The sequence below is a fragment of the Ornithodoros turicata genome, chromosome 2 (genome assembly GCF_037126465.1).
Source record: "Ornithodoros turicata isolate Travis chromosome 2, ASM3712646v1, whole genome shotgun sequence".
NCBI lineage: Eukaryota > Metazoa > Arthropoda > Arachnida > Ixodida > Argasidae > Ornithodoros > Ornithodoros turicata.
Genome location: NC_088202.1, coordinates 6,117,885 through 6,131,481, shown reverse-complemented (window position 1 = coordinate 6,131,481; position 13,597 = coordinate 6,117,885). Strand labels below are relative to the sequence as shown.

The following is a 13,597-nucleotide window of genomic DNA, read 5'->3' as shown; positions in this document are numbered from 1 at the left end:
TTTTCCTAACCAAGTGTGCAAACACATCACAGAAACACGTCTTTTTCATTGAGGACCCAATAGTGGAAACAAAATATCAATCGAGTCAAAGTCAAATTTATTCAGTGATAGAAACAATACTAATTCGAAAACGAGAAACAAATTTAATTACATATTTTTTATGATAACTTTGCAACAGTAATTTCTACATGCAGAAGCCACAATCAACTTTTCTGAAATGTAAATTATAGTGTTTGCTACAGCGAAAATCAACGCACACAACATTCCCAACTAATAGCATATTTTTATTAATATCAATCGAGTGATCATCTGAAACAAAGTCAAAAGCAGTAATTAATTTAGGCAAACATTTTTCGTAATCACGCAGCGCAAATATACATCACAGAAACACGTCTTTTTCATTCAGGACCCACTAGTGTAAACGAAGTGAGAGAGGGAGCTGAGTTCCCGTACACTTTCGTTAAGGTTACACCCGCCGGGAGCAGGGGAATCCAACAACGGCCTTGGTATACAAAGCCATAAACCGACTCCAGCAAGTCAAGTTAGGGAAGGATGGGCTCTAGCGCTGTCTTGTACATAGAATCATTGAAGGCAAACATTTTTTTCCTTACACATCACATCTTTTTGTAAATTGAATTTCATAATTCTCACGGCAGGTGGAACATTCTAAACGCGATAATAAATTTTGAATAAATAATATTACCACCAATATGATTTAACTAAATGTCGAGGCGCACTTCAAAACAGAACAGACAATTGCTATACATTGAAGAAATGGACGGATTTTGTACTCGTTACCATACGTCATGGGAGGACCTGATAAAAAGCTGCTTCGAAAAGGAGGAGCTGCGAAACGATTCATTTATCGCTGCATTTCAATACGTCCTTGACATGGTCGTATTCGGAGATATGGCACAAATTATGGAATTCAAGATGCGAGAACTTGTATGTCGAATCTACGATAGTTATAAAAATATTTGCACGTCAACATCGGAAGGACCGTTTGGATTGATGGTGGAGTTTTTGAGGTTTGCTAACGAAGAATTGAAATACACTAGACCAAACGTAATTGTAATCATTGCAATGGGCATTGCATTAATCAAGAAAGCAATCAGATCAAATTATCATATACAAGCAGTCTATATCGCACGATTCATTACGGATTTGTTGAAATTACACCTAACGGTTGAAATGGAAAGTACATACAAAATCTTATCACGTGGTATATTCCACCCTAGAACCTCTATACATTTATTTTATTCTAACAGTCAAGGATGTCGAATGAACAGAAATTCAATATTGTCGTGCAAGGTCTGATGTATCATCACTTATTGAAACTCAACAAACATATCAATTGCGGTGGGCCACCGGACGATTTTCATCTAATACTCTCTTGTACGCCATTCAAGAATCTTCATACAAAGAAAGGAAGCATCAATAAGAGACTGCGCAAGTTCGTCGCAACAAAGTGCAAGTTGTTGAAGCAATACAAACACGGCGACAACATATCACCTGCGTTAATCAACGCTGGATTCAAGCGCCCAATAATCAGAATAAATTACTTGATGTCTTCGGAATTCATCAATCAAGACAACAAACGAAAACTTCGGAGTTTGGAATAGAATTGTAATTTATCGAAATAAACAAGTGTATAATTGAAATAATAATTGTATTCTTTGTCATCATTGTAATGTATTCTACACAGCGCAACGAAAACAGCTTATGACCAGGTTGAAGATTGCTAAGGAGACACTACGTACAAGGATCTTCGCATGGAATCAGCGCTGGCAATCAAAGATATTTTTACACGACCACACTCTATACAACACCGACACCGGAAGGAAAGAATTGTAGAAAAATCGATAATAGAAATTTAGAGGCATGTTACATCAATATTTGTTTACAAAGAGGATCACTAATATTTTGCGAAAGCTTATTTTACGAATTAAATTGCACAGTGTATATATTTTCTCAAACTATTTGACAGTTGACAATACTATATTGAAAGGAATCTATTATCAAATGACGCGATGGTGGAGTCTACAATTCTAATCATCATAACATGCGGCACACAATTCCAATAAGATTTTGGGGGAATCGAATCACACAACTGTCATCAGGAATGTTTAACCGATGAAGATGAGCACTATGCATAAGATATGTAATTATAATAAGTAAATATTCATTTTGCAAACTTAACCAAAGCAGCACACATAAACGTAGCTTCAATTCACAGAATGTACCTGAGGTTTTTAATTAGCCATACTGAAAAACTACGAGTCTTATCATTATGTCACGGCATATGAGGCACGACAAAGGACATACATTAATTTTAGAAGATTTTAGCTCGCAATGAATCAAAACGTAATCTTCAACACCAAAGGCTCGTGTTTAAATTTTCAAAGTCAAAACTGTACACTCTTTCTTACAATTTTTTTAAGATGTAGATTAAAAAGCTGTCTATACAGGGTGTTTCAAAAAACGTGTCATTCGGACTTTGTAAAAAAACGGGGCGACCGAAAAATACGGGGTAACGGCATTTGTGTGGTAACTGAATTTGCCACCTTGTAAAAATATTTTCATTTGTTTTTAATTAAAAGAAATTGAATTTCTTTAATTGAACTCCAAAATTTCCCAAGTCAACCTAACGTTTTTTTTACAGATTTAGAGAGTCCGTAGCGAACTTAGTCAGATCCACCAAGAAATCCGCTCGATATTGCAAATGGAACTGCCCAAAAAAAGTCCCGAAGTTGAGGCTTCGGAGTTTCGGGTATTCAACGGCGCACCAAATCAGCCGCAAAGATGCGCGAAGGGCAGGACGTGTTCCTGCCCCCATGGAGCTAGAACAGTTTATCGCCGGACCGGCGTCCAGCACAAGACGCGCCGATAACAAGGCGGGTGACATTCCACCATACGTTGATAAGCGGCAAACAAAAATGATTCCGCCTCTTTTTTCCCGCCCTGCTTTTTTTTCGACCTTCTATCTTTCATGTGGGCAGGAGCAAGTCCTCCTCTCCACAAATCTTAGCGTCTGATTTCGTGCGCCGTTAAATACCCGAAACTTTGAAGCCTCAATTTCGGGACTTTTTTTGGGCAGTTCCATTTGCAATATCGAGCGGATTTCTTGGTGGGTCTGACTAAGTTCGCTACAGGCTCTCTAATCCTGTAAAAAAAAACGTTAGGTTGACTTGGGAAATTTTGGAGTTCAATTAAAGAAATTCAATTTATTTTAAATAAAATAAAATGAAAATATTTTTGCAAGATGGCAAATTCAGTTGCCACACAAATGCCGTTTACCCCGTATTTTTCCATCGCCCCGTTTTTTTATGAAGTCCGAATGACACGTTTTTTGAAACACCCTGTATAGTCACACATTGTATACAAGATATTTGTTTGTACATTAATTGATAAAATTTATCAGATCACATTCCGGAGCAGTGGAGACTATCAGTAAGTGTTTAGTTAAAATTTGAACTGCTACCGCAATTTACGAACTGAGTTGTAGAAAGCGTAATTTCACAGCTTTAGCTGGCTCACTTTGATACGCGAAGGTTTTAAGAACTCTTTTGCGATGACAAAGAATTTAATCGAGTGTATTGATGTTTTCTATATACTCTATAACGTAATGTGAATTCTCCACGACGTGGATAGTAAAAGTTACGAATATTTTTCGAACAAAATTTACTTAAAACTCGAAGAAAGGGTCACTCGCGTCGTCGAATGCGTTTCGGCAACACGCCGGGCAGCGTTTCCCGGACACCCTTCCGAAACCGAACGCGATTCGGCGCCCAACGCGTTAACGCGGCACCCCACGCGTGCGTGTTGCTTTCTTCCGGAAACAGGTTCGTCGACGCAGGTGACCCTTTCGATTTAAGTAAATTTTGTTCGAAAAATATTCGTAACTTTTACTATCCACGTCGTGGAGAATTCACATTACGTTATAGAGTATATAGAAAACATCAATACACTCGATTAAATTCTTTGTCATCGCAAAAGAGTTCTTAAAACCTTCGCGTATCAAAGTGAGCCAGCTAAAGCTGTGAAATTACGCTTTCTACAACTCAGTTCGTAAATTGCGGTAGCAGTTCAAATTTTAACTAAACACTTACTGATAGTCTCCACTGCTCCGGAATGTCATCTGATAAATTTTATCAATTAATGTACAAACAAATATCTTGTATACAATGTGCGACTATATAGAGAGCTTTTTAATCTACATCTTAAAAAAAATTGTAAGGAAGAGTGTACAGTTTTGACTTTGAAAATTTAAACACGAACCTTTGGTGTTGAAGATTATGTTTTGATTCATCATGAGCTAAAATCTTCTAAAACTAATGTATGTCCTTCCATTTGTAGTGCCTCATATGCCGTGACATAATGATAAGACTCGTAGTTTTTCAGTATGGCTAATTAAAAACCTCAGGTACATTCTGTGAATTGAAGCTACGTTTATGTGTGCTGCTTTGGTTAAGTTTGCAAAAGGAATATTTACTTATTATAATTACATATCTTATGCATAGTGCTCATCTTCATTGGTTAAACATTTCTGATGACAGTTGTGTGATTCGATTCCCCCAAAATCTTATTGGAATTGTGTGCCGCATGTTATGATGATTAGAATTGTAGACTCCACCATCGCGTCATTTGATAATAGATTCCTTTCAATATAGTATTGTCAACTGTCCAATAGTTTGAGAAAATATATACACTGTGCAATTTAATTCGTAAAATAAGCTTTCGCAAAATATTAGTGATCCTCTTTGTAAACAAATATTGATGTAACATGCCTCTAAATTTCTATTATCGATTTTTCTACAATTCTTTCCTTCGGGTGTCGGGTTGTATAGAGTGTGGTCGTGTAAAAATCTCTTTGATTGCCAGCGCTGATTCCATGCGAAGATCCTTGTACGTAGTGTCTCCTTAGCAATCTTCAACCTGGTCATCAGCTGTTTTCGTTGCGCTGTGTAGAATACATTACAATGATGACAAAGAATACAATTATTATTTCAATTATACACTTGTTTATTTCGATAAATTACAATTCTATTCCAAACTCCGAAGTTTTCGTTTGTTGTCTTGACTGATGAATTCCGAAGACATCAAGTAATTTATTCTGATTATTGGGCGCTTGAATCCAGCGTTGATTAACGCAGGTGATATGTTGTCGCCGTGTTTGTATTGCTTCAACAACTTGCACTTTGTTGCGACGAACTTGTGCAGTCTCTTATTGATGCTTCCTTTCTTTGTATGAAGATTCTTGAATGGCGTACAAGAGAGTATTAGATGAAAATCGTCCGGTGGCCCACCGCAATTTATATGTTTGTTGAGTTTCAATAAGTGATGATACATGCGCTGTGGGGTTCGAACCAGACACCTATGGAGCGTACTGACATCTGGTCTCCCTCGATACCCCCTATTACTACTGTGAGGTTAGTTCACACTTTAGTTCATGTTTTGGCTCACACAATTGGATAAACTTTTTTTCGCAAGTCGACCATCTAGAGGTTGAATATATTTCAGTTGGAGCTGACCAATCGTGTTCAGGGTATTTCACATCTCTCGATTTAATGAAACTTATGATGTCGCATTTTGCGGGGATTAATGTAAACATACTATATTCTACAGGGTGTGTTTTGTTCGTTACAACTCTCTTCGAGAGAATGTCCGCTTGCCCGTACAAATTCAATTGCGAAAACGGTGCCTAGGTAGACACCTCGATAACTTTTGCCTAAGAAGACTTGAACGAAAAAAAAAACTGTTTATTGTGTAGTGCATGTCATGTATATATAGCAGTATATAGACGTCTACCTTTTGCATGAGCTATTTTATATGTCCACTGGTAAACATGGTGAACATAATGGTAAACATCCTGCCGAGCGGAAGGTCAGTTACAGCAAGAACGTATTCTCGCTAATCATTACACTGCTCCAGATGACAAGCGTTTGATACAGTGGCGTTGCATGCGCGCAAGACAGCTGCACGAGGAAAGTTCCACAGAAAAGCTTTGTTACCGGTTTCAATGTGAAATTCTGTCGTCCGGTATATTTGTGGCGTAGATAAAGGTAAACTAGTTTCGTTTGGTTCGCCTACATTAGGATGGAACAGTTTCAAGCAATCGACGCGAACACAACACCAAACTTCTCATATTTCCTGTCCTTTCCTTTTGGCCCAGCCTTCTCGGCGCGAAAGGTACGTCGCAGCGGTTATCCATGAGAACGGAGGCCACCTGTCCCACAGAGAGCTGTTGAATGAGTCATGTCTCAAATCATTAGATGAGAAGAAGAGTGAAAGGAACCCTGTGTATATATAAAATACGATTCTGCACGCTTCTGTTAGAATGCGCACTAAGAAGTACAATGCACGATGCGTGACCTCCAGGGAGCAGCGTTGGTACCTCATGGTGAATTCCACTGGTCGATCTGGAGCGAGCACCTGAATCACCTGAACCTGAGCACCTGCATGGGCTACCGAAATCCACCCGCGAAAAACGCACTGGACCCTGGCAGAACTCACCGCCTGCATCCGGGAAAGTTCGCGCATCCAACGCTCGCTGTTTCTCGGTCTTGCAAGATATCGGGCGGTTTGCATAAAAGAAAACGGAGATGAGAACGGTCTCACGGTGAGTTCGTACTCAAATGAGTAAAGTCTCAGATTTGAGGCAGAGACGATTTATAAACAATTTTGTGACTATTCCCGTCTCATACTCACATGAGACCGAACCTGAGATCGGCAGCACGGCAACTGGCGAGTGGTACTGGCGTCATGTGCTCAGCCGGCGTTCACACGGCGCAAACCAAACCAAACTCAAACCAAAGTCTTTCGAGCAATTACGAGTCCGCGTTCACACGTAGCAACTCTGTAGCTCCACCCACAAGCAACCTTATGGCGACCGGAGAATGTGGGTTCGAATCGAACTGGTGGAATCTTTTCTTTAGCTGCTGTTTATCAAATTTCAGTCAGTTTTATTGCCCCAATATATCATTATTACCTTCTAGAAATGGCAACTGATATGCTTACGTGAAGTTCGTAAAAAAAGAAAAAGTTATTTCTCAGCTGCACCTGCAGGATTTGAACCCATAAATCCACGAACAAAATCCACAACGCAATCGGGAGTCACGTGGCAATGCTCCCCTCGCTGATTGGCCGGTGCACGAGCAACTTCTCAAGTTTTCGGTCGGCAAGCAATTCGCAGCAACTCTGAGCAATTCGAGTTGCTGGAGGTTGCCGGCTGACAGCAACTCCAAAGTTGCTCATAGTTGCTGGAAAAAGTTGCCCCGTGTGAACGCTGCCTCAACGGTCCAATGTCATGAAGGACAGATGTGCTCCGTACACTCGGATGTCGGAGCGGGTTGCTTTTACGACACTCGGAAATTGTTTACTTCTTGTGGTTGTCGGTCGTCGTCTTTTGCCTCTGAGTGTCAGCCGCGTCAAACTATAGGAGGTAGGGTCAAATATTACTGTATCGCGCATCTGTGCAGTGCAATATGTTCGCGCAGCATCGTTTCATCTGCGGAAGGCATATATATATACAGCTCCGCTTTTCGAAATGGTGACAGGTTCTGTCGTCTGCGTTTCATTCAGTGCGTGAGTTGATACAACATCGTGAAGATTTGCATTGATATTTCAGTAGCTTCACGAGATTGTAACGTAGTTCTGTTCAATAAAATGAACACGAAGCTTCGTGTGCTCTGTTATTTTGCATTTTGCAGACGGCAACTATATGCGTCTGTACCTCATCGCTGTCTCTCAGCGGTTGAACAGCGGTGAAAGGGAACCCGAATAAAACAGAAGGAAGGTTATAACTGTCAGGTGAAGTTGAAAAACGAATAGGTCAAACATTTCAGAACATATGCGACGAAGCACCATGGTCCATTACAAAGCAACTGGCTACATGCAAGTGACAGATCAAGAAGGTGTACCGCCTATCCACTAAGCAGAGTGGTTATTCTCAAGTTGAGAACGCATTTGAGCGTGGTATGTACCTGTGTGAAAATCTGAGAACGCTATACACGAGAACGTGCTCATGCGCGATCTCAACTTTGCTCTCAAAATTGCTTTATGCGACCGGCTCAGACGATGAGTACGAGCTTGAGATCAGACTCAAGTGTGAGACCCATCTCAACGGGTCCTGGTAATGACAACAGTGTCTCTCTGGTGTTCATGCTGAACCTAAGCTCCCTTGAAACGAAAACAGGTTTCGAAAAAGAGCGTCTGTCGTTGTGCGAGTGCATTGGGAACATGTCCCTGAGCCTGGGGAAAGACAATCAGGCAAAATACACATATGAACAGCAAGTCTTGTGCTTTGCGATTTATGTTTTGTCTGTTTGATTTCCCCCAAGCTCAGGGACATGTTGCCAACCTCAAGTGTACACCAGCTCGCTTGCATTTTACTTCTTTATTCAATGCTACACCAGGTCCAAGTTCAAACTGATGTGCGAGAAGCACGTAGGCTTTATTTTGGACGCATACATCGTGATTTCTCGTCTGGAGGCTTCAGACACGACTGACTCAACAACTCCCTGTGCCTTCATTCTCGCGGATAGTGCGGCTGTTAGGGCATTTGCTGAAGAGGTTGAGCGACAAGGGAAGACGACTAGTTTGTGGGAGCGAAGTCGCATGCTTCAAGAAATACTCTAGTTAAACTTTGCAGGTGAAGTTTGAGAAGTCGACGGTGAGAAATCTGGTACATAATGAATAATTGCAAAATGATTTCTTTCTGGTCAGGACGTTTTCTAAATTTTATGGCGCTGATGAACACGCTTCTACAGATGAGGCACCGTAAGATGCGCCCCGGTAGTATGCTGATCAAAAATATTGCCTGCACTGGACTAAATCATGTAGGGCGGTCGTCGAGAACCGAGAACGCTCACTTCGCCACCCGTTCAAAATAACGAGAAAGATTAACACCGGTTTTTGAAGAATGCTTTTTCAGATCTCTTTCCCTCGTACGTCACAGGAAATTAAAACCTTAAACATAGATCTCACAAGTGCATGCCAACCTAATTATGTTATTCTTTTCACATACAGGCGTGATCACAGACATTCTGATCTCTTTGGACGATCGCTTTCTCTATCTTACATGCTGGCTGTTCGGTGATGTCCGACAATATGACATCACCGACACAAGACGACCTCAACTAGTGGGCAAGGTAAACGGATCAACTATAGTAGTATTGCATGTTCTTCGATCGAGCTGTTCGTTATGAGGAATATCGCTGCATTTTAGGTGGATACAGGCGGTTGCATCTACAGGGGAGGTGCCGTAACTGTCACGGAGGACCAAGAACTTGACGTAGGCCGACGATTTAATGGCATGTTTTTCTCTGTGGCGCGCATTAAAACGTATCTGTCTGGAAACCAGGTAGACATATGCTGAGGCCTTTAGAGCAACCATGTCGCACTTTCAGGGATGGTAGCACTCATGTTGACTGCGGTTACAATGTGAGAGCAGTACTTTGTGACACTGCGAGGTCGGGATGAACTACTGCAAAGAAGGATAGAGTATCAGTCCTGATTTAAAGAAGCACGGAGGCGCTCGAATAGAGTTGTCAGGAGATGTACAAACTAGGATTACAAGCACTTTGATGCATATTAGCACATAAGGTACGAGTATAGCCTACCGTACAGCCTACCGTACAGGGATTGCGTAACAAAAAGCTTATTTTTGCAAAACGAAAGAAACAACCCAATCAAAATTTATTTTTGGACAAATTTGTTAAGACAGCGCTGATTTGTATAAGAAAGACGTAGGGATTTTTGGCGTGATTTACTGGTACTCTCGTCCACAGACTGCCCAGTAGAGTTCGTAATCCACTTCGCGGCAGCCATATTTGTTGACATTGCACGGTGGTTAAGTGTTACCGGCGAAATCGCGAAATACTCGCAGTAAAGCACTGAATAATGGAAGACAAAAAAGACAGGGCATCGTGGTCTGAGATAGAAACCTATGCTATCAGAACATGGGAGGACCAAGCGAAACGCGAAAGTGTATGCTGACATCACGGGCCAGTTGCACGCGCAAGACGTAGTAAACACCACCAAAGAGGTGAAGAAGAAGATTGAAAATTTGTCAAATAAATATACTTGTGTTGGTTCGCAACAATTATATTTATGACGTTCAATCGACTTCAACTGCGAAGAAAATCTTTATGAAATGTTTCTGGACGTAAGAAAAATGATTTTACCAAGAAAGCATGGCGCACTCCCCGATGTTAGGTGGGAGTTCAAGCTCGCCCATCGTCATCATCATGACTGCTTAGTGACACTTACTTATGCCGTGTAGCAGGAGTCTAGTGAAAGTGACATTACAGGACGGAGTGCACTTCAAATAAGTGACACTAAATTAGTACGTCTGACAGGGGTATTAGTCAGCTAAGCAGCTAGAATAAAGCGTTCGCCGATTATTCGCCGTCTTGGTCGTCTGTTTTCATCCGTGACATTATGATAGTCACATTACCAAATAGTGTGATTGCGAGATGTATGAACAAGACCACAAAAAGAAATCAATGAGGTCGAAAGATAAGAGAATTTGGAACGTCGCGCTTCAACGGTCTATTCCAACTGCGACTGCGCGATGTAGAAATCACATGGTTGTATCAGTGGAGTGCAGCTGTAGCTTCCACAGTTTCGCCACGAAAACCACCGCCCCCCTTGGCCACGTGATCATCCGTAGCGAACCGCGAAGAAGTAGCCGGAAAACGGCGCCAAAAAGCGCGCGCTGACTGATCTAACTGCGCATGTGCACTGCGTACGCAATCTATACCCTCTCACTCGGATTCTCCCTCCCTCCTCCTTCTGTTCAGGGCGCTTCGCCAGCCGATCTGCTAATATTATCGAGGAGGAGTGTCGTTGGGAGGAACCCGAGAGGTCTGCCTGCCTGATTAGGCGGCATGTTTCTCGGGAAGGGAAAGGTGGTGGAGAGGAAAGGGTGAAGTGGAAGACCGAGCGGAATCCGCTCGGGGGGAGGATAGCTGCGTCCATGGGCCGACTTCAGGGGAACTGTGCCGGCATACGCCTATTACACATGTGAGGGAAACCCAGGAAAAACCCCAGACGGCACAGCCGGCCCGCGGATTCGAACCGCGGACCTCCCAGTCTCCAAGCGCACGCGTTACCGCTGCGCCACCGGAGCTGGTGCTAATATTATCGGGAAGCAGAAAACGAGAATCCAGAAGACGAAGGAATTCACATGTACAAATTTATTGACACGGTAAACATATAAACAAGAAGCAACATTTGAATGCAAGTAAATCTACACGATTATTACAGAATACTGCAGAATAAATACAGAAAAAAATACTGCAGAACAACAGAAAGCGTGACTATCATATAATCCAATCTTTAAGGGAAACTATTCGGTTTGGAGAAAGTAGATATTATTATACACATATATAGCACGTAATGAGACGCAGGAGTCATTCGCTTCATCCTAGCACAACTGTATAATTTTCAGGTGACAGGGGCCACATGCTCTCGGGAATCGCAGGGCCACGAACAGCTGTCGGTGTCTGAACGCAAAAAAAAAAAAAAAGGAACCTATTAATCATATGGTAAACCAGAGTATAGGTAACGCTAATTGGCTTAATACGCTATGTAAGACATGCTATCGTTACGCGCCAACATGTCGACTAATGACAAAATTCAAGGAGTCCGGCGTACGCGATACATGCTGTTTTCCTTTTCATGCACACCAGTGTATTACACATCAGACATATTCAAATAGCGGAACAAAACGCAACTACAGCTTTTTCCGCCGTTATTAAGCCTTTTGTCGTACATTTTAATCCTTATACCATGACATTTAATCCATTTGCCATCGGAATTAACCCTCCTTTCATTAATTTTAAACCTCATTTCACATAATTTAATCAATTTCTCATGCAATTTAATCCACGTGACTATGTGTGGGCTACGTGACTTTTTTATTTATTTTGGGACAGTTCCCATGTCTACGGGTATTGCACATGTTTTTCATTATTAATGTGGGTTTCTGCACCCTAATGGGATACTGTGGGACTGTCAATCTGGATTATTGTATTTTGGGACTATTCCCATGTGTGCGGGTATTACCCATGCTTTTCATTAGATATGCGGGTTTTTGCACTGTGATGGGATACTGTGGTACTGTCGATCTTGATTACGATATCCTGGGTCTATAAGGGCGTCTACGGGTATTCCGTATACTTTCATTAAACAAGCGGGTTTCTGCACAGTAATGAGATACTGTGGGACTGCCAATCGCATTTACGATATTGTGGTACTATTCCCATGTCAATGGGTATTACCCATGCTTCTAATTAAAAACGCGTGTTTCTGTACTCTAATGGGATACTGTGGGACTGTGTATCTGGCCTACGTTTTGTGGGACTATTCCCATGTGTGCGGGTATTACCCAAGCTTGTCATTAAATATGCGGGTTTCTGCACTGTAACGGTGTACTGTGGGACTGTCGATCTTGATTACTATATCCTGGGACTATAAGCATGTCTACGGGCATTCCCTGTGCTTTTCATTAAAAACGCGGGTTTTTGCTCTCTGATGGGATACTGCGGGTCTGTCAATCTGGATTACAATAGTGTGCTACTATTCCCATGTCAATGGGTATTACCCATGCTTTTCATTAAAAACACGGGTTTCTGTACCATAATGGGATACTGTGGGACCGTGCATCTGGACTACGATATTGTGGGACTATTCCCATGTCTACGAGTATTACCCATGGTTTTCATTAAAAACGTGGGTTTCTGCATTGTAATAGGATACTGTGGGACTCTGTATATGGATTACGATATCGTGGCACTATTCCCAGGTGTACAGATATTACATATGCTTTTATTAAAAATGCTTTTCATTAGATATGCGGGTTTCTGCACTGTAATGGGATAATGTGGGACTGTCGATCTTCATTACGATATCCTGGGACTATAAAAAAGTCTACGGTTATTCCCAGTGCTTTCCATTAAAAACGCGTTTTTTGCACTGTAATGGGATACTGTGGGACCATCAATCTTCATTACGATATTGTGGGACTATTTCCATGTCTATGGGTATTACCCATGCTTTTCATTCAAAATGCAGGTTTCTGGAGTATAGCGGAATACTGTGGGATTGTCTGTCTGGTTTAGGATATATTGTGGAACTATTCCCATGTGTGCGGGTGTTACCCATGCTTTTCGTTAAATATGCGGGTGTCTGCACTGTAATGGGATACAGTGGGCCTATTCCCATGTGTGCGGGAATTACCCATACTTTTTGTTAAATATATGTGATTCTGCACTGTAATGGGATACTGTGGGACTATTCTCATGTGTGCGGGTATTACCCATGCTTTTCGTTAAATATGTGGGATTCTGCACTGTAATGGGATACTTTGGGGTTGGCAATCTTGATTGCGCTATCCGGACTACAAGATATTTATGCGTATTCCCCCTGTTTTTCATTAAAAACGCGAGTTTTTGTACTAATGGGATACTGTGGGACTGTCAATCTTGATTACCGTATTTTGACACAATTCCCATATCTACGGGTGTTGCACATGCTTTTCATTAATAATGCGGGTTTCTGCACCATATTGGGATACTGTGGGACGGTCAATCTG

General features: G+C 41.6%; 1 protein-coding gene across 1 annotated transcript in view; it reads left to right on the top strand.

The window, feature by feature from the left end:
- The window catches only part of LOC135383041 (methanethiol oxidase-like), a 65,995-nt gene that overhangs the window by 38,215 nt on the left and 14,183 nt on the right, over nt 1–13,597 (top strand). The window contains exons 6-7 of the mRNA XM_064612681.1: nt 9,028–9,149; nt 9,227–9,292. Of these exons, the coding sequence (XP_064468751.1) occupies nt 9,028–9,149; nt 9,227–9,292 (188 nt within the window). The remainder of the gene's footprint in view (nt 1–9,027; nt 9,150–9,226; nt 9,293–13,597) is intronic.